At 42.5% G+C, this 24,290-nt stretch overlaps 1 protein-coding gene across 1 annotated transcript; it reads left to right on the top strand.

The window, feature by feature from the left end:
- Positions 1–10,066: 10,066 nt before the first annotated feature.
- On the top strand, positions 10,067–12,120 carry LOC129825854 (granzyme A-like). Its single transcript, XM_055885986.1, has 5 exons — positions 10,067–10,181; positions 10,743–10,890; positions 11,071–11,209; positions 11,289–11,564; positions 11,739–12,120. The coding sequence occupies exons 1-5, from the start codon at positions 10,118–10,120 to the stop codon at positions 11,898–11,900; spliced, it is 789 nt and encodes a 262-aa protein (XP_055741961.1). The 5' UTR covers positions 10,067–10,117; the 3' UTR covers positions 11,901–12,120.
- Positions 12,121–24,290: the final 12,170 nt, after the last annotated feature.

The raw sequence follows: 24,290 nt of genomic DNA, 5'->3' as shown, positions 1-24,290 counted from the left end.
TCTCAGTTGTTGAATCTTGTTGTGTTCATACAAATATTTACATGTTAAGTTTGCTGAAAATAAACGCAGTTGACAGTGAGAGGACCTTTCTTTTTTTGCTGAGTTTATAAAGTAACACAATAAATAACAGTAATGGGACAATATACAGCGGGTGCCGGTACCAAATCAATGTGCGGTGTTACAGGTTAGTTGAGTTAATTTGAACATGTAGGTAGGGGTAAAGTGACTATGCATAGATAATAAACAGCGAGTAGCAGCAGTGTTAAAATAATGGGGGGAGGGAGGGGGTGTCAATACAAGTAGTCCGGGTGGCCATATGATTAATTGTTCACTAGTCTTATGGATTGGGGGTAGAAGCTGTAAAGGAGCCTTTGGACCAAGACTTGGCGCTCTGGTACAACTTGCCGTGATGTAAGAGAGAGAACAGTCTATGACTTGGGTGACTGGAGTCTTTGACAATTTGGGCCTTCCTCTGATTGCCGTCCGCCCACAGAACACTTCATAACAGGAGGTATTGTCTGATTGGCCGTCCTCCCACAGAACACTACATAACAGGAGGTATTATCTGATTGGCCGTCCGCCCACAGAACACTACATAACAGGAGGTATTATCTGATTGGTCGTCCGCCCACAGAACACTACATAACAGGAGGTATTATCTGATTGGCCGTCCCCCCACAGAACACTACATAACAGGAGGTATTATCTGATTGGCCGTCCGCCCACAGAACACTACATAACTGGAGGTATAATCTGATTGGCCGTCCGCCCACAGAACGCTACATAACAGGAGATATTATCTGATTGGCCGTCCGCCCACAGAACACTACATAACAGGAGGTATTATCTGATTGGCCGTCCGCCCACAGAACACTACATAACAGGAGGTATTATCTGATTGGCCGTCCGCCCACAGAACGCTACATAACAGGAGGTATTATCTGATTGGCCGTCCGCCCACAGAACCCTACATAACAGGAGGTAGTACTATCCCTGATGCAGTGGAAATCTTTATTTTTTATTTTTATGAAGTATGCTGTTAGTCACGTCTGTGGAACTTGTTCAGTTTATGTCTCAGTTGTTGAATCTTGTTGTGTTCAATACAAATATATGTTAAGTTTGCTGAAAATAAACGCAGTTGACAGTGAGAGGACGTTTCTTTTTTGCTTAGTTTATATACATACAGAAATAGCACTATGGCACTAATGTCACGTTCTGACCATAGTTCTTTTGTATTTTCTTTGTTTTAGTGTGGTCAGGGCATGAGTTGGGTGGGTTATCTATGTTTTGTGTTTCTGTGTTGGTTTTCTGTGTTTGGCCTGATATGGTTCTCAATCAGAGGCAGGTGTTAGTCATTGTCTCTGATTGGGAACCATATTTAGGTAGCCTATTTTCTGTTGGGTTTTGTGGGTGGTTATTTTCAGTCTGTGTGTCTGCACCAGACAGAACTGTTTTCGGTTGTTTCTTTGTTATTTTGCTATTCAGTGTTCTATTTTGATGATTATTACACATCATCAACACTTACCACGCTGCACCTTGGTCCTCACCTTCATCCACCGACGACAGCCGTTACAACTATTTACAACTTGCACTATATACACCACTACATACATCACCACTATATACACCACTATATACATCACTATATACCTCACTATATACATCACTATATACCCCACTATATACACAACTATATGCATCACAATATACATAATTATATAAATCACTATATACATCACAATATACATAATTATAAACATCACTATATACACCACTATATACATCACTATATACCCCACTATATACATCACTATATACACCACGATATACATCACAATATACATAATTATATACATCACTATATACCCCACTATATACATCACTATATACACCACTATATACACCACTATATACACCACTATATACATCACTATATACACCACTATATACACCACTATATACATCACTATATACACCACTATATACATCACAATGTACATAATTATATACATCACTATATACCCCACTATATACATCACTATTTACACCACTATATACATCATTATATACATCACTATATACACCACTATATACACCACTATATACACCACTATATACACCACTATATACACCACTATATGCACCACTTTATACATCACTATATACACCACTATATACACCACTATATACACCACTATATACATCACTATATACATCACCATATACACCACTATATACACCACTATATACACCACTATATATATCACTATATACACCACTATATACATCACTATATACACCACTATATACATCACTATATACCCCACTATATACATCACTATTTACACCACTATATACATCATTATATACATCACTATATACACCACTATATACACCACTATATACACCACTATATACATCACTATATACACCACTATATACAACACTATATACATCACTATATACATCACTATATATATCACTATATACACCACTATATACATCATTATATACACCACTATATACATCACTATATACCCCACTATATACATCATAATATACATTTACATTTACATTTAAGTCATTTATATACACCACTATATACATCACTACATGCATCATTATATGCACCACTATATACATCAAAACATACATCACTATATAGACCACTATATACAGTACTATATGCATCATTATACACACCACCATACACATCATTATATACTCCACTATATAGACCACTATATACACCACTATATACACCACTATATACATCAAAACATACATAATTATATACATCACTATATACATCACTATATACACCACTATATACCCCACTATATACACCACTATATACATCATTATATACACCACTATATACATCAAAACATACATAATTATATACATCACTATATACATGACTATATACACCACTATATACACCACTAAATACACCACTATATGCACCACTATATACACCACAATATACACCACTATATACATCACTATAAACATCACTATATACACCACTATATACACCACTAAATACACCACTATATACACCACTATATACACCACAATATACACCACTATATACATCACTATATACATCACTATATACATCACTATATACATCACTACATACATCACTATATGCACCACTATATACACCACTATATACACAACTATATACATCACTATATACATCACTATATACACCACTATATACACCACTATATACACCACTATATGCATCAAAACATACATACTTATATACATCACTATATACATCACTATATACACCACTATATACACCACTATATACACCACTATATACACAACTATATACATCACTATATACACCACTACATACACCACTATATACACCACTATATACATCACTATATACATCACTATATACACCACTATATACATCACTATATACACCACTATATACATCAAAACATACATACTTATATACATCACTATATACATCACTATATACACCACTATATACACCACTATATACATCACTATATACATCACTATATACATCAAAACATACATAATTATATACATCACTATATACATCACTATATACATCAAAACATATATAATTATATACATCACTATATACGTCACTATATACATCACTACATACATCACTATATACGTCACTATATACACCACTATATACATCATTATATACATCACAATTTACATAATTATATACATCACTATATACACCACTATCTACACAACTATATACATCACTATATACATCATAATATACATAATTATATTCATCACAATATACATAATTATATACATCACTATATACACCACTATATACACCACTATATACACAACTATATACATCACTATATACATCACAATATACATAATTATATACACCACTATATACACCACTATCTACACAACTATATACATCACTATATACATCACAATATACATAATTATATACATCACTATATACACCACTATATACATCACAATATACATACTTATATACATCACTATATACACCACTATATACATCACTAGATACCCCACTATATACATCACTATATACACCACTATATACTTCACAATATACATAATTATATACATCACTATATACCCCACTATATACATCACTATATACACCACTATATACATCACTATATACACCACTATATATACCACTATATACACCACTATATACACCACTACATACACCACTATATACACCACTATATACACCACTATATACACCACTATATACACCACTATATACACCACTATATACATTACAATATACACCACTATATACACCACTATATACACCACTATATACACCACTATATACACCACTATATACACCACTATATACATCTGTAACCATAGTGGGAGCAGCATGACCATGGGGGGGGGGGGGGGGGGGGTGACCATAGTGGGAGCAGCATGACCATTGGGGGGGGTGGACCATATAGTATAGTAGGAACAGCATGACCATTGGGGGGGGGGGGGGGGGATGGACCATATAGTAGGAACAGCATGACCATTGGGGGGGGGGGGGGGGGGGTGACCATAGTGGGAGCAGCATGACCATTGGGGGGGGATGACCATAGTGGGAGCAGAATGACAATTGGGGGGGGTGACTATAGTGGGAGCAGCATGACCATTGGGGGGGGGTGACTATAATGGGAACAGCATGTCAATTGGGGGGGGGGGGGGGGGGGTGACTATAATGGGAATAGCATGACAATTGGGGGAGTGACCATGGTGGGAGCAGAATGACCATTGGGGGGGGTGACTATAATGGGAACAGCATGACAATTGGGGGGGGGGGGGGGGCATACTGGGAGCAGCATGACCATTGTGGGGGGGGGGGGGGGGGGGGGGTGACTCTAACGGGAACAGCATGACAATTGGGGGGGGGGGGGGGGTGACCATAGTGGGAGCAGCATGACCAGTTGGGGGGGGGTGACCATAGTGGGAGCAGCATGACCAGTTGGGGGGGGAGGGGGGGTGAATATAGTGGGAGCAGCATGACCATTGGGGGGGGTTGACCATTTACAATACGATTTATAATAAACATAGAATACAAGTTTTTTCCAACAAATCTGCTCATACATTAGAATCCATCCATGTAGTTTCTGAGAAACGTGACGGTTTAGTTTCATCTCAGATCTCATCACAATGACAGTCATGGTTTGTCAAGAACGCTGTGGTTTCACCATATGGGGGTCTGTGGTGAGTCTGCCATCAAAGCATTTCATCATGTCAGCCATTTCTCTGAACTAGCTGGCACTAACCCTATCCCTGCAACCAAGTGCCAGAGATGCTAGCTAGTGGATAACCTGAGACACACTTCTTCAGGCTGTGGTTGTAAATAAGAATTAGTTTTTCATTGACCTGCCTGGTAAATTAAAAGGTAAAAATGAAAAAAGGGAATAAACGCTGGAGATAATTAAACCACCTTTGTACGACACAGAAACAGCTTTTTTTATGGATGTGTCGTGTGCTTTCACATTTCCTCAGTGAAGCTGGAAGCTGATGGACAAGCTGATTGATAGCTGACGATGTTGAGGTCATAAAGATAACTCGTCTCGGTAAAACAACAGCATTTGGTGTTAAAGCATGCTGCTAAACAGGAAGTTCAACAGGAAGCTACAAACGGCACCCTATTCCCTGTGTGCATTACTTGACCAGGGCCCATATGGATTGGGTGTCATTTGGGACACACCTCCCTTGTTAGTGTGAGATACATCTGAAGAAAACCAATGGTCATTGCAGATGAAGATAGAGCCAGAAGGAAACCCTGACTGTGTCTGTGGGTTAGTTTACTGACAGCCTGTGAGCTACAGGGGGGGGGGGGGGGGGGGGGGGGTCAGAGAGCTGCACACTACAGGCAGGCAGTTATGCTGACTCAGTGTTTCAGGGTAGTTATTGAGTTAGTGAACCACGGTGTGAGAGGAAACTAGCGAGATAGGGGCTGGGGCGGGGGGGTTGGAGGTCTTCAGTTTCACAATCACTGATAGGCTTGGGTTTCCACTGAGTGCCTCACACCTCAATCTGCCCAGTGTTATGGGAATTGGTCATGATCACACAGTGGGTGTATACTGGATCCTGGACTACTGTCACTGTGGGGATGACGTCATCGATGCACTTATTGATGATGCCAATGACTGATGTGGTGTACTCCTCAATGCCATCGGAGGAATTCCGGAACATATTCCAGTCTGTGCTAGCGAAACAGTCCTGTAGTTTAGCATCTGCTTCCTCTGACCACTTTTTATTTATCTCGTCACTGGTGCTTCCTGCTTTATTTGTTGCTTGTAAGCAGGAATCAGGAGGATATAATTATGGTCAGATTTGCCAAATGGAGGGCGAGGGAGAGCTTTGTATGCGTCTCTGTGTGTGGAGTAAAGGTGGTCCAGAGTTCTTTTCCCTCTGGTTTCACATTTAACATGCTGATAGAAATTTGGTAAAACGGATTTAAGTTTCACCTGCATTAAAGTCCTCGGCTACTAGGAGCGCCGCCTCTGGGTGAGCGTTTTCTCATTCAATGCTATCTTAGTGCCAGCCTCTGACTGAGGTGGTATGTAAAACAGCTACAAAGAATACAGATGAGAACTCTCTCGGTAGGTAGTGTGGTCTACAGCCTATCATGAGAAACTCTACCTCAGGCGAGCAATAGCTCGAGACTTCCTTAGATATCGTGCATCAGCTGTTGTTTACAAAAATCCATAGTCCGCCGCCCCTTGTCTTACCAGACGCCTCTGTTCTATCCTGACGGTACATCGTATAACCAGGCAGATGTATGTTGGTAAATACAGAGACCGCCCCCCCAATGGTCATGCTAGTCCCTCATAGGTCATCCTCCCCCCCAAATGGTCATGCTAGTCCCTCATAGGTCACCCCCCCCCAATGGTCATGCTAGTCCCTCATAGGTCATCCCCCCGCCCCAATGGTCATGCTAGTCCCTCTATGGTCACCCCCCCCCAATGGTCATGCTAGTCCCTCTATGGTCATCCCCCCCCCCCCATGGTCATGCTAGTCCCTCTATATTCACCCCCCCCCCCCCCCCCCCCCCCCCCCCCCCAATGGTCATGCTAGTCCCTCTATGGTCATCCCCCCCCCAACAGTCTTTACTCTGGCTCCACCCCAATTGACATTTATTTATTCATCACTTACAGTTGTTATGATGTATATAGTGGTGTATATAGTGGTGTGTATAGTGGTGTATGTAGTGGTGTATATAGTGGTGTATATAGTGGTGTATGTAGTGATGTATATAGTGGTGTATATAGTGGTGTATGTAGTGGTGTATATAGTGGTGTATGTAGTGGTGTATATAGTGGTGTATATAGTGGTGTATATAGTGGTGTACGTAGTGGTGTATATAGTGGTGTATATAGTGGTGTATATAGTGATGTATGTAGTGGTGTATATAGTGATGTATGTAGTGGTGTATATAGTGGTGTATATAGTGGTGTATGTAGTGGTGTATATAGTGGTGTATATAGTGGTGTATGTAGTGGTGTATATAGTGGTGTATATAGTGGTGTATGTAGTGGTGTATATAGTGGTGTATGTAGTGGTGTATATAGTGGTGTATGTAGTGGTGTATGTAGTGGTGTATATAGTGGTGTATATAGTGGTGCATGTAGTGGTGTATATAGTGGTGTATGTAGTGGTGTATATAGTGGTGTATGTAGTGGTGTATATAGTGGTGTATATAGTGGTGTACGTAGTGGTGTATATAGTGGTGTATGTAGTGGTGTATATAGTGGTGTATGTAGTGGTGTATATAGTGGTGTATGTAGTGGTGTATATAGTGGTGTATATAGTGGTGTATGTAGTGGTGTATATAGTGGTGCATATAGTGGTGTATGTAGTGGTGTATATAGTGGTGTATATAGTGATGTATATAGTGATGTATATAGTGGTGTATATAGTGGTGTATATAGTGGTGTATATAGTGATGTATATAGTGGTGTATATAGTGGTGTATATAGTGGTGTATGTAGTGGTGTATATAGTGGTGTACGTAGTGGTGTATATAGTGGTGTATATAGTGATATATATAGTGGTGTATATAGTGATGTATATAGTGGTGTATATAGTGATATATATAGTGGTGTATATAGTGGTGTATATAGTGATGTATATAGTGATGTATATAGTGATGTATATATTTATGTGTACAGTGATGTATATAGTTATATAACTCACTACTGAGGAATGCATTGTAGACCTGACTAGAACTGGTCCTAGATCAGTGGAGCTCCTTACTGTAGAATGCAGTGTTGCTCTGGCATCCTGACTAGAACTGGTCCTAGATCAGTGGAGCTCCTTACTGTAGAATGCAGTGTTGCTCTGGCATCCTGACTAGAACTGGTCCTAGATAAAGAATAGCAGCTCTACCTGCCAACTCCACCAGCTTTTCTTGATAGTATAAAGTTTAATGCGGATGATGAATACAAGCTGCTTCCAGTATGTGTTATTAGTATTGATACACACTTGATTTTTATCTCAAGACAAACCTGTATAAATATAAATGCAGTTTTTTTTTTAAGTATTGATGAGTATTAAGAATTATTAAATATTCAAGCTCCTCCTTTTGACAAGTCTCCATTGAAAAATAGGAATGCTGACCTTATTATTTATGAAGAACGTAAATATTATAGACCACACATTGTCAGTCGGCATGATATTAATGCTTGGCATGGAAAGAGTGCTCCTACCTGTCTGTCTAAGACAATAAATGGACATAATTTTTTATCTAATAAAGTACGCATTTTGTAAACACTAAACATAGGATTCATCCCCAAATGGCTCCCTACTCCCTACGTTGTGCACTACTTTGACCAGGGTCCATGGGGAAGTAGTGCACTACCTTTGACCAGGGTCCATAGGGAAGTAGTGCACTACCTTTGATCAGGGTCCATAGGGAAGTAGTGCACTACTTTTGACCAGGGTCCATAGGGAAGTCGTGCACTACTTTTGACCAGGGTCCATAGGGAAATAGTACACTACTTTTGACCAGGGTCCATGGGGAAATAGTGCACTACTTTTGACCAGGGTCCATAGGGAAGTCGTGCACTACTTTTGACCAGGGTCCATGGGGAAGTCGTGCACTACTTTTGACCAGGGTCCATAGGCAAGTAGTGCACTATGTAGTGAATAGGGTGCCATTTGTGACTCAAATGGAAAATAACGAGTGAAAGGTGAAGCCTCTGTAAATGATGTAACTTTCTTGTATAACTGAGTCATTGGGTTTTCATTCGAATGGAATGACTTCGTTGTTGGCATTCTGTCTCTACTATTGGTGAACAGATTCTCTTCTTCAACAGACTGAGTGGGCTAACAGTGTAACGAAGTACTTCTATACTAGAAACTAAACTAGACAGTAAACTACTTTTTGTGGACCGAGGGTCATTGTGTAAAGCCGTAAAACTACTGGAGTAAATGATAAACTCTTGTTTCTTCTTTTATAATTTGTCATTGCCATCTTCTTTTACACATTCAGTCATCTTGTTTGAATGAAATTGTGATTTAAGGTGGTGAATGGGGACATTTAAGTAAAATGGTAGAGGATGTGTGTAAAGGTCTGGGTGTAGCTGGTGCAGAGGTGTCAGGCTCAGGACAGCAGAGATGAGTCATAAAATTAACTTAACTCAAAATGACCAAATACATGAAGTAATACCAAGCCCACACAAAAGGACCAAAGTACCAAAAACAAACACGCACAAAAACGATGGGGAATAAAGAGGGTTAAATAATGAACATGTAATTGGGGAATAGAAACCACGTGTGTAAAACAAAGACAAAACAAATGGAAAATGAAAAGTGGATCGGCGATGGCTAGAAGGCCGGTGACGTCGACTGCCGAACGCCGCCCGAACAAGGAGAGGGACCGACTTCGGCGGAAGTTGTGACAAAGTGATCGTATGCATGTGTGTTTGTGTGTGTGTGTGTGTGCATGCTTATATGTTTCCACTTTGAGGTGAACATCAGACCACATCCTCTATAGTAAGTATAAAGAGAGAGATCAGAGAGCATCACAGTAGACTTTGAACTACTGAGGTTACATCAGAGTTAAATAACCATGATCCTCTCCACTGCAGCCAGTTTCTGGACCTCTACCATGATCCTTCTATATCTGCACTCAGGTAGGTGTGTGTTTGTGTGTGTGTTTGTTTATGTCAAATCAAATCAAATGTTATTTGTCACATACACGTGTTTAGCAGATGTTAATGCGAGTGTAGCGAAATGCTTGTGCCTCTAGTTCTGACAGTGCAGCAATATCTAACAAGTAATATCTAACAATTTCACAACAAATACCTAATACACACAAATCTAAGTAAAGTAATGGAATTAAGAATATAAAAATATATGGACGAGCAATGTCAGAGAGGCATAGACTAAGATACAGTGGAATAGTATAGAATGCCGTATATACATATGAGATGAGTAATGCAAGATATGTAAATATTATTAAAGTGGCATTATTTAAGTGACTAGTGTTCCATTCATTTAAAGTGGCCAATGATTTCAAGTCTGTGTATGTAGGGTAGCAGCCTCTCTGTGCTAGTGATGGTGGTGTCCATGTGTGTGTGTGTGTGTGTGTGTGTGTGTGTGTGAGTGATTATGTGTGTGTGTTTATGTGTGTGTGTGTGTGTTATTATTATTTCTCTAATTAGTTACTGTTGGTGTTTTGTCCCTGCTCCTAGGTGACTGTGCAGAGATCATTGGTGGAAAGGAGGTGAAGCCTCACTCCTTACCCTACATGGCTCTACTGGAGGACAACAAAGGAAACAAAATGTGTGGAGGAATCCTGATCCACCAGCAATGGGTCCTGACTGCAGCCCACTGTACTGAGTAGGTCCAATATCAGTGTTGTTGTCCTTGTACAGATGCTGTCACTGTAATGGTTTGCTTAGCAACTCTGTCTCAAATGTTTTAGATTAGTTTCCGTTGTGCTTCTGAGATTGTGTCATTGTAGTTGTTGGGCTGCGTCCTTCATCTGATCTAACCAGAAGGTTGTGTTTCTGTCTGAAGCATCAACAAGGTGTTTCTTGGGGTCCACTCCATCAAACAGGAGGAGAAGGACACTAGACAGGTCCGTAAGGTTAAAGGTCGCGTCCCTCATCCCTGTTATGACCCCGGATTCAAGGTCAACGACATCATGCTGTTGAAGGTCAGTCACTACTGGTGTCAGACATTATTCACATCTAGAGACAGTTGAAGGAGAATTGACACGACCTTCTCCTTCTCAGTTGGATAAGAAAGTAAAGCTGACTACGGCAGTGAGACCTCTAGCGTTACCTGTCCCTCTGGCAGACGTCCAAGCAGGGACCGCCTGCTCAGTGTCTGGATGGGGAGCCACCGAGAACAATGCTAAAACCATGTCTGACGTCCTGAAATCTACCAACGTCACCGTGATCGACAGGAGGAAGTGTAACTCTGCAGACTACTACAACATGACCCCAATCATCACCTACAACATGCTGTGTGCCGGGTCTGTGGACAATACCAGGGTGGACTCATGTCAGGTGTGTCTGAGTGTGTGTCTGAGTGTGTGTGTGTGTGTCAGTGTACTCGCTGATAAAGTTGTAATATATTTTGCAGGGAGCCAATGATCAACCATTGATACACAAGTTAAACTGTATATGTTGTTTGTAAATGACAAAGTAATCATGTATGAATTGATGTGCTGTGTGTTTCAGGGAGACTCCGGTGGCCCGTTGGTGTGTGGAGGTGAACTAAGGGGAGTCGTGTCGTTCGGTACAAAATGTGGCATCAAGACCAAACCTGGGGTGTACACACTCATATCAAAAATGTACCTTGATTGGATCAACAAAACCATGAGGAAGTCACTGATTGACTGATACCTGCTTTCTCAGGCTTTCCTTAATAATTGTGAAATTATTTAATATTTACTGAATTTGAATTATAGCTCATGTGCTGGAAGCTGTAAAATATGTTTGATCTCTTGCCAAGCTTTGTGTGAATAAGTGCAGTGATGTAATGTAAACCTAAACATGTGATGTAAGTACAAAATGGGAAAATATGGATATTGAATTTGCTCACTAAAATTAAAATGTGAAAACAAACAGACATTTCATGTGTTTTACTATCCTTTAAAATGGACTACTGTGTGTTCAACCTGACATGTCAAGTCTTGTACTAGTTGAAAATAAATCACATGTGATAGTTCAAGACTGGAAGTGTCGTCTTTTTAAACATGAAAATAACACAGTGAGAAACGTCTTTCATCTGAAACACCACTCTTCCTGTCACCGTCTCAACCTTAACCACTCAACCTTAGTAGGCTACAGAAACAGACACATCCTCGGGGCCCGACGTAGTCATCGGGAAGAACTGTTATAGAATCGCCATCGTCATACATACTGTGAAACACAATCATTCCACTATTACTGCAGATATATTATGGACATTTTCAGAAATTACAATGCAAAAATAAAAATGTATCCTATGGGTAGCACCTTCAATACATGCATTTCTATAGCCCCCAAAGTATATGTTTACAGTGTACTATCAAAATGGTCTCTGCAGTGGCTTGAAAACAGAGCCCTCAGTCGTCTGGTGTTTAACAAAATCAAAACTATATACACCAATCAAAATGCGCCTCATACAACAGTTGTAGACATTAGCGTGAAATTCTTACTTACAAGCCCTTAAAATGCAGTTTTTTATATTTTTTTTTATATAAAGTAACACAATAAAAAAACAATGACTGGGCTATATACAGTGGGTACCGGTACCGAATCAATGTGCGGGGGTACAGGTTAGTTGAAGTCATTTGTACATGTAGGTAGGGGTAAAGTGACTATGCATAGATAATAAACAGCGAGTAGCAGCAGTGTAAAAATAATGGGGGGAGGGGGTGTCAATACAAGTAGTCCGGGTGGCCATATGATTAATTGTTCACTAGTCTTATGGCTTGGGGGTAGAAGCTGTAAAGGAGCCTTTTGGACCAAGACTTGGCGTTCCGGTACCACTTGCCGTGAAGTGAGAGAGAGAAAGAGAGAACAGTCTATGACTTGGGTGACTGGTTGTGCTTTGCCACGCAGTCGTGGGTGAACAGGAAGTACAGGAGGGGACTAAGCATGAACCCCTGAGAGGCCCCCATGTTGAGGATCAGCGTGGCAGATGTGTTGTTGCCTACCCTTACCACCTGCGGGCGGCCCGTCAGGAAGTCCAGGATCCAGTTGCAGAGGGAGGTGTTTAATCCCAGGGTTCTTAGCTTAGTGATGAGCTTCGTGGGCACTATGGTGTTGAACGCTGAGCTGTAGTCAATGAACATCATTCTCACATGCAGAGCGATTCAGATTGTGCCATCTGTGGATCTGTTCAGACTGTATGCAAATTGGAGTGGGTCTAGGGTCTCCAGGATGATGGTGTTGATGTGAGCCATGACCAGCCTTTCAAAGAACTTCATGGCTACAGACAGGATCATTTAGGCAGGTTACCTTTGCGTTCTTGGAGTGAAGGTACTATGGTGGTCTGCTTAAAACATGTAAGTAGTACAAATTCGGCCAGGGACAGGTTGAAAATGTCACTGAAGACACTTGCCATTTGGTCCGTGCATGCTCTGAGTACACGTCCTGGTAATCCGCCTGGCACCGCAGCCTTGTGAATGTTGACCTGTTTAAAGGTCTTGCTCATATCGGCTACGGAGAGCGTGATCACACAGTTGTCCGGAACAGCTGGTGATATCATGCATGCTTCAGTGTTGTTTGCCTCGAAGGGAGCATAAAAGTCATTCAGCTCATCTGGTAGGCTCGCGTCACTGGGCAGCTCGCGGCTGGGGTTCCCTTTGTAGTCCGTAATAGATTGCAAGCCCAGCCAGATGTGACGAGCTTCAGAGCCAGAGTAGTAGGATTCAATCTTAGTCCTGTATTGGCTCTTTGCCTGTTTGATGGTTCGTCGGGGGGCATAGCGGGATATCTTATAAGCGTCCGGATTAGTGTCCCGCTCCTTGAAAGCAGCAGCTCTAGCCTTTAGCTCAGTGCGGATGTTGCCTGTAATCCATGGCTTCTGGTTGGGATTCTGGTTACTATTATTTGACCATGCTGGTCATTTATGAACATTTGAACATATTGGCCATGTTCTGTTATGATCTCCACCCGGCACAGCCAGAAGAGGACTGGCCACCCCTCATAGCCTGGGTCCTCTCTAGGTTTCTTCCTAGGTTTTGGCCTTTCTAGGGAGTTTTTCCTAGCCACCTGTCACGCCCTGACCTTAGAGAGCCTTTTTATGTCTCTATTTTGGTTTGGTCAGGGCGTGATTTGGGTGGGCATTCTATGTTCTGTATTTCTTTGTTTCTGGCCGAGTGTGGTTCCCAATCAGAGGCAGCTGTCTACCGTTGTCTCTGATTGGGGATCATACTTAGGCAGCCTTTTCCCTCCTTCTGTGTGGGATCTTGTTCTTTGTTTGTGTGCAGGTAGTTTGCACAACGAAGCTGTTCGGTCGTTGTTATTCTTTATTGTTTTGTTTTTTCTAAAGTTTCGCTTCGTTAATAAATTATGTGTATCTCAAAGAACGCTGCGCCTTGGTCTCATCCTTCCGACGACACCCGTTACACCACCGTGCTTCTACACCTGCATTGCTTGCTGTTTGGGGTTTTAGGTTGGGTTTCTGTACAGCACTTTGAGATATCAGCTGATATGCGAAAGGCTATATAAATACATTTGATTTGATTCTGGTTGGGATATATGCTTACTGTCACTGTAGGGACGACGTCGTCGATGTACTTATTGACGAAGCCAGTGACTGGGGTGTTATACTCCTCACTCGGTGAGATCATCCAGTTTATTCTCCAGTGATTACACGTTGGTCAAGTGAACGGATGGTAGGGGCAGGTTACCCACTCGCTGACGAATTCTCACAAGGCACCCCGATCTCTTCCCCCTGTATTTCCGTCTTTTTTTTCACGCTAGTGATGGGAATTTGAGCATCTTTTGCGTCGGACTCATAAAAAACGAAAATCTTCATCCAGTTTGAGGTGAGTAACGGTTTTCTGATGTCCAGAAGCTCTTTTCGGTCATAAGAGACGGTAGCAGCAACATTACGTACAAAATAAGTTACAAACAACGCAGAAAAAAACCCACACAAAATAGCACGGTTGGTTAGGAGCCCGTAAAATGGCAGCAATTCCCTCCGGCGCCATTACCAAGCCAGCAGTGTTTCAGTTATTAATGCATTAAAACATTCTGTAAAGGATAATCATCAAAGGGCTATGCACTCTGTTGAAAATAATGCATGAAAAGTATGCCACGACGCTCTAGCAAGTGACATTATCCTTCCACAGAGTTTCTTTATTTTCCTAGAGAATGCATACAGCCCTGAGTTGATTATACATAAAAAATGTGTTCAACATCCACTGATGTAGAGTAGCTAGCAAGTATACCAGATAGCTACAGTAGTTACCTTGGTAACCAAACAAACAGACACGCTAGCTTAGCTAACCGGTGCTGCTGGCTTGCTATTATGAAAATTGAAAAACCAACAACGCCAATAATATTTTCAATTTGACTTTTACTTTCAAAAGCAGCTCAAATGTAGAACATGTTAGAATAATATAGCCGTTGAATTCTACCATGCATTATAGGGAAACGGTGCACGTTCTAGAATGCCCTTCAAGCCAATCAGAAGGAATTCAGCAATGCCATGGTATAAATACATATAAATCAATTAAATATAATGTATACACGCACTGTGTGATCATGACCAATTCCCATAACACTGGGCAGATTGAGGCGTGAGGCACTCAGTGGAAACCCAACCCTATCAGTGATTGTGAAACTGAAGACCTCCAACCCCCCCGCCCCAGCCCCTATCTCGCTAGTTTCCTCTCACACAGTAGTTCACTAACTCACTAACTACCCTGAAACACTGAGTCAGCATAACTGCCTGCCTGTATTGTGCAGCTCTCTGACATCCCCCCCCCCCCCCCCCCTGTAGCTCACAGGCTGTCAGTAAACTAACCCACAGACACAGTCAGGGTTTCCTTCTGGCTCTATCTGCATCTGCAAAGACCATTGGTTTTCTTCAGATGTATCTCACACTAACAAGGGAGGTGTGTCCCAAATGACACCCAATCCATATGGGCCCTGGTCAAGTAATGCACACAGGGAATAGGGTGCCGTTTGTAGCTTCCTGTTGAACTTCCTGTTTATGCAGCATGCTTTAACACCAAATGCTGTTGTTTTACCGAGACGAGTTATCTTTATGACCTCAACATCGTCAGCTATCAATCAGCTTGTCCATCAGCTTCCAGCTTCACTGAGGAAATGTGAAAGCACACGACACATCCATACAAAAAGCTGTTTCTGTGTCGTACAAGGGTGGTTTAATTATCTCCAGCGTTTATTCCCTTTTTTCATTTTTACCTTTTAATTTACCAGGCAGGTCAATGAAAAACTAATTATTATTTACAACCACAGCCTGAAGAAGTGTGTCTCAGGTTATCCACTAGCTAGCATCTCTGGCACTTGGTTGCAGGGATAGGGTTAGTGACAGCAAGTTCAGAGAAATGGCTGACATGATGAAATGCTTTGATGGCAGACTCACCACAGACCCCCATACGGTGAAACCACAGCGTTCTTGACAAACCATGACTGTCATTGTGATGAGATCTGAGATGAAACTAAACCGTCCCGTTTCTCAGAAACTACATGGATGGATTCTAATGTATGAACAGATGTCAAATGAAATGCAATGAAATTGTAGTAGTCACATGAGCCGAATACAACAGGTAGACCTTACAGTGAAATGCTTACTTACGTGCCCCTAACCAACAATGCAGTTTCAAAAAAATACAGATAAGAATAAGAGATAAAAGTAACAAGTATTTAAAGAGCAGCAGTAAAATAACAGTAGCGAGACAATATACAGGGGCGGGGTACCGATACAGAGTCAATGTGCGTGGACACTGGTTATTTGAGGTAGTATGTACATGTAGGTAGAGTTATTAAAGTGACTATGCATAGATGACAACAGAGAGTAGCAGTGGTGTAATGAGGTTGTGAGAGGGGGTGGGGGGGTGGGGCACTGCAAATAGTCTGGGTAGCCATTTGACTAGATGTTCAGGAGCCTTATGGCTTGGGGGTAGAAGCTCTTTAGAAGCCTCTTGGACCTAGACTTGGCACTCCGGTACAGCTTGCCATGCGGTAGCAGTGAGAACAGTCTATGACTAGGGTGGATGGAGTCATTGGACATTTTTAGGGCCTTCCTCTGACACAGCCTGTTATAGAGGTCCTGGATGGCAGAAAGCTTGGCTTTGTATCCTCTGTAGTGCCTTGCGGTCGGAGGCCGAGCAGTTGCCATACCAGGCAGTGATGCTACTAGTCAGGATGCTCTCGATGGTGCAGCTGTAGAACCTTTTGAGGATCTCAGGACCCATGCCAAATCTTTTCAGTCTCCTGAGTGGGAATAGGCTTTGTCATGCCCTCTTCACGACTGTCTTGGTGTGCTTGGACCATGTTAGTTTGTTGGGGATGTGGACACCAAGGAACTTGAAGCTCTCAACCTGCTCCACTGCAGCCCCGTCGATGAGAATGGGGGCGTGCTCTGACCTCTCTGACCTCCTCCCTATAGGCTGTCTCGTCATTGTCGGTGATCAGGCCTACCACTGTTGTGTCATCAGAACATTCAATGATGGTGTTGGAGTCGTGCCTGGCCGTGCGGTCATGAGTGAACAGGGAGTACAGGAGGGGACTGAGCACGCACACCTGAGGGCCCCTGTGTTGAGGATCAACGTGGCAGATGTGTTGTTACCTACCCAAACCACCTGGGGGCGGCCCGTCGGGAAGTCCAGGATCCAGTTGCAGAGGGAGGTTTTTAGTCCCAGGGTCTATATCTTATTGATGAGCTTTGAGGGCACTATGGTGTTGAAAGCTGAGCTGTTGACAATGAATAGCATTCTCACATGGGTTTTCCTTTTGTCCAGGTGGGAAAGGGCAGTGTGGAGTGCGATTGAGATTGCATCATCTGTGGATCTGTTGGGGCGGAATGCAAATTGGAGTGGGTCTAGGGTTTCTGGGATGATGGTGTTGATGTGAGCCATGACCAGCCTTTCAAAGCATTTCATGGCTACAGACGTGAGTGCAACAAGTCGATAGTGGTTTAGGCAGGTGACCTTAGTGTTCTTGGGCACAGGGACTATGGTGGTCTGCTTAAAACATGTTGGTATTACAGACTTGGACAGAGAGCTGTTGAAAATGTCAGTGAAGACACTTGCCAGTTGGTCAGCGCATGCTCGCAGTACATGTCCTGATAATTCATCTGAACCTACGGCCTTGTGAATGTTGACCTGTTTAAAGGTCTTACTCACATCGGCTGCGGAGAGCGTGATCACAGTCTTCCCAGAGCAGCTGGTGCTCTCATGCATGTTTCAGTATTATTTGCTTCGAAGCGAGCATAGAAGTAGTTTAGCTCGTCTGGTAGGCTCGTGTCACTGGGCAGCTCTCGGCTGTGCTCCCTTTGTAGTCTGTAATGTTTTGCAAGCCCTGCCACATCCAACGAGCGTTAGAGCCGGTGTAGTACGATTCGATCTTAGTCCTGTATTGAAGGCCCAAAAAATTGTCAAATCAATCAATCAAGTTTATTTTATATAGCCCTTCGTACATCAGCTAATATCTCGAAGTGCTGTACAGAGACCCAGCCTAAAACCCCAAACAGCTAGAATGCAGGTGTAGAAGCACGGTGGCTAGGAAAAACTCCCTAGAAAGGCCAAAACCTAGGAAGAAACCTAGAGAGGAATCAGGCTATGAGGGGTGGCCAGTCCTCTTCTGGCTGTGCCGGGTGGAGATTATAACAGAACTATGCCAAGATGTTCAAAAATGTTCATAAGTGACAAGCATGGTCAAATAATAATCATGAATAATATTCAGTTGGCTTTTCATAGCCGATCATTAAGAGTTGAAAAACAACAGGTCTGGGACAGGTGGCGGTTCCATAACCGCAGGCAGAACAGCAGCAAGGCCAGACGGACTGGGGACAGCAAGGAGCCACCACGCCCGGCAGTCCCGACGTATGGTCCCAGGGCTCAGGTCCTCCGAGAGAAAGAAAGAGAGAAGGAGAAAATTAGAGAGAACCAAGATTTTCAAAATGTTCATAAATGACAAGCATGGTCAAATAATAATCAGGAATAAATCTGTTGACTTTTCATAGCCGATCATTAAGAGTTGAAAACAGCAGGTCTGGGACAGGTAGGGGTTCCGTAACCGCAGGCAGAACCGTTGAAACTGGAATAGCAGCAAGGCCAGGCGGACTGGGGGCAGCAGGGAGTCGTCATGCCCGGTAGTCCTGACGTATGGTCCTAGGGCTCAGGTTCTCAGAGAGAGAAAGAAAGAGAGAACGAGAGAATTAGAGAAAGCATACTTAAATTCACACAGGACACTGGATAAGACAGGAGAAGTACTCCAGGTATAACCAACTGACCCCAGCCCCCCGACACAAACTACTGCAGCATAAATACTGGAGGCTGAGACAGGAGCGGTCAGGAGACACTGTGGTCCCACCCGAAGATACCCCCGGACAGGGCCAAATAGGAAGGATATAACCCCACCCACTTTGCCAAAGCACAGCCCCCGCACCACTGGAGGGATATCTTCAACCACCAACTTATAATCCTGAGACAAGGCAGAGTATAGCCAACAAAGATCTCCACCACAGCACAAACCAAGGGGGGGCGCCAACCCAGACAGGAAGATCACGTCAGTAACTCAACCCACTCAAGTGACGCACCCCTCCCAGGGACGGCATGAAAGAGCACCAGTAAGCCAGTGACTCAGCCCCTGTAACAGGGTTAGAGGCAGAGAATCCCAGTGGAGAGAGGGGAACCGGCCAGGCAGAGACAGCAAGGGCGATTCGTTGCTCCAGAGCCTTTCCGTTCACCTTCACACTCCTGGGCCAGACTACACTCAATCATATGACCTACTGAAGAGATAAGTCTTCAGTAAAGACTTAAAGGTTGAGACCGAGTCTGCGTCTCTCACATGGGTAGGCAGACTGTTCCATAAAAATGGAGATCTATAGGAGAAAGCCCTGCCTCCCGCTGTTTGCTTAGAAATTCTAGGGACAATTAGGAGGCCTGCGTCTTGTGACCGTAGCGTACGTATTGGTATGTACGGCAGGACCAACTCGGAAAGATAGGTAGGAGCAAGCCCATGTAACGCTTTATAGGTTAACAGTAAAACCTTGAAATCAGCCCTTGCCTTAACAGGAAGCCAGTGTAGGGAAGCTAGCACTGGAGTAATATGATCAAATTTCTTGGTTCTAGTCAGGATTCTAGCAGCCGTATTTAGCACTAACTGAAGTTTATTTAGTGCTTTATCCGGGTAGCCGGAAAGTAGAGCATTGCAGTAGTCTAACCTAGAAGTAACAAATGCATGGATTAATTTTTCTGCATCATTTTTGGACAGAAAATTTCTGATTTTTGCAATGTTACGTAGATGGAAAAAAGCTGTCCTTGAAACAGTCTTGATATGTTCGTCAAAAGAGAGATCAGGGTCAAGAGTAACGCTGAGGTCCTTCACAGTTTTATTTGAGACGACTTTACAACCATCAAGATGAATTGTCAGATTTAACAGAAGATCTCTTTGTTTCTTGGGACCTAGAACAAGCATCTCTGTTTTGTCCGAGTTTAAAAGTAGAAAGTTTTCAGCCAATCACTTCCTTATGTCTGAAACACAGGCTTCTAGCGAGGGCAATTTTGGGGCTTCACCATGTTTCATTGAAATGTACAGCTGTGTGTCATCCGCATAGCAGTGAAAGTTAACATTATGTTTTCTAATAACATCCCCAAGAGGTAAAATATATAGTGAAAACAATAGTGGTCCTAAAACGGAACCTTGAGGAACACCGAAATGCACAGTTGATTTGTCAGAGGACAAACCATTCACAGAGACAAACTGATATCTTTCCGACAGGTAAGATCTAAACCAGGCCAGAACTGGTCCGTGTAGACCAATTTGGGTTTCCAGTCTCTCCAAAAGAATGTGGTGATCGATGGTGTCAAAGGCAGCACTAAGGTCTAGTAGCACGAGGACAGATGCAGAGCCTCGGTCTGACGCCATTAAAAGGTCATTTACCACCTTCACAAGTGCAGTCTCAGTGCTATGATGGGGTCTAAAACCAGACTGAAGCATTTCGTATACATTGTTTGTCTTCAGAAAGGCAGTGAGTTGCTGCGCAACAGCTTTTTCTAAAATTTTTGAGAGGAATGGAAGATTCGATATAGGCCGATAGTTTTTTATATTTTCCGGGTCAAGGTTTGGCTTTTTCAAGAGAGGCTTTATCACTGCCACTTTTAGTGAGTTTGGTACACATCCGGTGGATAGAGAGCTGTTTATTATGTTCAACATAGGAGGGCCAAGCACAGGAAGCAGCTCTTTCAGCAGTTTAGTAGAAATAGGATCCAGTATGCAGCTTGAAGGTTTAGAGGCCATGATTATTTTCATCATTGTGTCAAGAGATATAGTACTAAAACACTTAAGTGTCTCTCCCGATCCTAGGCCTTGGCAGAGCTGTGCAGATCCAGGACAGCTAAGCCCTGGAGGAATACGCAGATTCAAAGAGGAGTCCGTAATTTGCTTTCTAATGGTCATGATCTTTTCCTCAAAGAAGTTCATGAATTTATTACTGCTGAAGTGAAAGCCATCCTCTCTTGGGGAATGCTGCTTTTTAGTTAGCTTTGCAACAGTATCAAAAATAAATTTTGGATTGTTCTTATTTTCCTCGATTAAGTTGGAAAAGTAGGATGATCGAGCAGCAGTGAGGGCTCTTCGGTACTGCACGGTACTGTCTTTCCAAGCTAGTCGGAAGACTTCCAGTTTGGTGTGGCGCCATTTCCGTTCCAATTTCCTGGAAGCTTGCTTCAAAGCTCGGGTATTTTCTGTATACCAGGGAGCTAGTTTCTTATGACAAATGTTTTTCGTTTTTAGGGGTGCAACTGCATCTAGGGTATTGCGCAAGGTTAAATTGAGTTCCTCAGTTAAGTGGTTAACTGATTTTTGTCCTCCGACGTCCTTGGGTAGGCAGAAGGAGTCTGGAAGGGCATCAAGGAATTTTTGTGTTGTCTGAGAATTTATAGCACGACTTTTGATGCTCCTTGGTTGGGGTCTGAGCAGACTATTTGTTGCGATTGCAAACGTAATAAAATGGTGGTCCGATAGTCCAGGATTATGTGGGAAAACATTAAGATCTACAACATTTATTCCATAGGACAAAACTAGGTCCAGAGTATGACTGTGGCAGTGAGTAGGTCCAGAGACATGTTGGACAAAACCCACTGAGTCGATGATGGCTCCGAAAGACTTTTGGAGTGGGTCTGTGGACTTCTCCATTTGAATATTAAAATCACTAAAAATTAGAATATGATCTGCTATGACTACAAGGTCTGATAGGAATTCAGGGAACTCAGAGAGGAACGCTGTATATGGCCCAGGAGGCCTGTAAACAGTAGCTATAAAAAAGTGATTGAGTAGGCTGCATAGATTTCATGACTAGAAGCTCAAAAGACGAAAAAGTCATTTTTTTTTTTGTAAATTGAAATTTGCTATCATAAATGTTAGCAACACCTCCGCCTTTGCGGGATGCACGGGGGATATGGTCACTAGTGTAACCAGGAGGTGAGGCCTCATTTAACACAGTAAATTCATCAGGCTTAAGCCATGTTTCAGTCAGGCCAATCACATCAAGATTATGATCAGTGATTAGTTCATTGACTATGACTGCCTTTGAAGTGAGGGATCTAACATTAAGAAGCCCTATTTTGAGATGTGAGGTATCATGATCTCTTTCAATAATGGCAGGAATGGGGGAGGTCTTTATCCTAATAAGATTGCTAAGGCGAACACCGCCATGTTTAGTTTTGCCCAACCTAGGTCGAGGCACAGACACAGTCTCAATGGGTATGGGTATGGCTGAGCTGACTACACTGGCTGTGCTATTGGCAAGACTCCACTAAGCTGGCAGGTTGGCTAACAGCCTGCTGCCTGGCCTGCACCCTATTTCATTGTGGGGCTAAAGGAGTTAGAGCCCTATCTATGTTGGTAGATAAGATGAGAGCACCCCTCCAGCTAGGATGGAGTCCGTCACTCCTCAGCAGGTCAGGCTTGGTCCTGTTTGTGGGTGAGTCCCAGAAAGAGGGCCAATTATCTACAAATTCTATCTTTTGGGAGGGGCAGAAAACAGTTTACAACCAGCGATTGAGTGCTGAGACTCTGCTGAGTCTCAGCACTCAATCGACTCTAGTCGAAAGACTCTAGTCACCCAAGTCATAGACTGTTCTCTCTCTTACTTCACGGCAAGTGGTACCAGAGCGCCAAGTCTTGGTCCAAAGGCTCCTTTAGAGCTTCTACCCCCAATCCATAAGACTAGTGAACAATTAGTCATATGGCCCCCCCCCCCCTTTCTTTTTACACTGCTGCTACTCGCTGTTTATTATCTATGCATAGTCACTTTACCCCTACCTACATGTACAAATGACCTCAACTAACCTGTACCCCCGCACATTGATTCGGTACCGGCACCCCATGTATATAGCCCCGTTATTGTTATTTATTGTGTTACTTCATATAAAAAAACGTAAACTTTTAGTAAATATTTTCTTAACTCTATTTCTTGAACTGCATTATTGGTTAAGGGCTTGTAAGTAAGAACTTCACGTTAATGTCTACAACTTGTATGAGGCACATGTGACAATTTATTTGATTTTGTTAACGCCAGATGACAGAGGGAGCTGATTTAAGCCACCGCAAAGCAATTTTTGGTACTCCAAATCTGCAGTAATAGTGGAACGATTGTGTTTTGCAGTAGTACTTACCTGCCAGTGTTGTGATTAGCTGGGATATTCACCTAATGATTTCTACAGTTTTTTAAATCTTTTTAATGTGTATAGTATTGCTTACGAGATGTTGTCCAATGAAATCTATAACCACATACTTGGATTGGACCTCATGTATGACGATGGCGGTTCTATAACAGTTCTTCCCGATGACTACGTCGGGCCCTGAGGATGTGTCTGTTTCTGTAGCCTACTAAGGTTGAGTAGTTAAGGTTGAGACGGTGACAGGAAGAGTGGTGTTTCAGATGAAAGACGTTTCTCAGTGTTATTTTCATGTTTAAAAAGACACTTCCAGTCTTGAACTATCACATGTGATTTATTTTCAACTAGTACAAGACTTGACATGTCAGGTTGAACACACAGTAGTCCATTTTAAAGGATAGTAAAACACATGAAATGTCTG

Source organism: Salvelinus fontinalis, chromosome 28, assembly GCF_029448725.1.
Source record: "Salvelinus fontinalis isolate EN_2023a chromosome 28, ASM2944872v1, whole genome shotgun sequence".
Taxonomy (NCBI): Eukaryota; Metazoa; Chordata; class Actinopteri; order Salmoniformes; family Salmonidae; genus Salvelinus; species Salvelinus fontinalis.
Note: the sequence above shows the minus strand (reverse complement) of the source record. Positions and strands in the feature narration are given on the sequence as shown.

Excerpts from the sequence above, each read along its gene's own strand:
- LOC129825854 (XM_055885986.1), top strand. The coding sequence starts at position 10,118 with ATGATCCTCTCCACTGCAGCCAGTTTCTGGACCTCTACCATGATCCTT. Across the intron at positions 10,891-11,070 it reads ACTGCAGCCCACTGTACTGA|CATCAACAAGGTGTTTCTTG; the intron begins GTAGGTCCAATA and ends TTCTGTCTGAAG. Across the intron at positions 11,210-11,288 it reads ACGACATCATGCTGTTGAAG|TTGGATAAGAAAGTAAAGCT; the intron begins GTCAGTCACTAC and ends TCTCCTTCTCAG.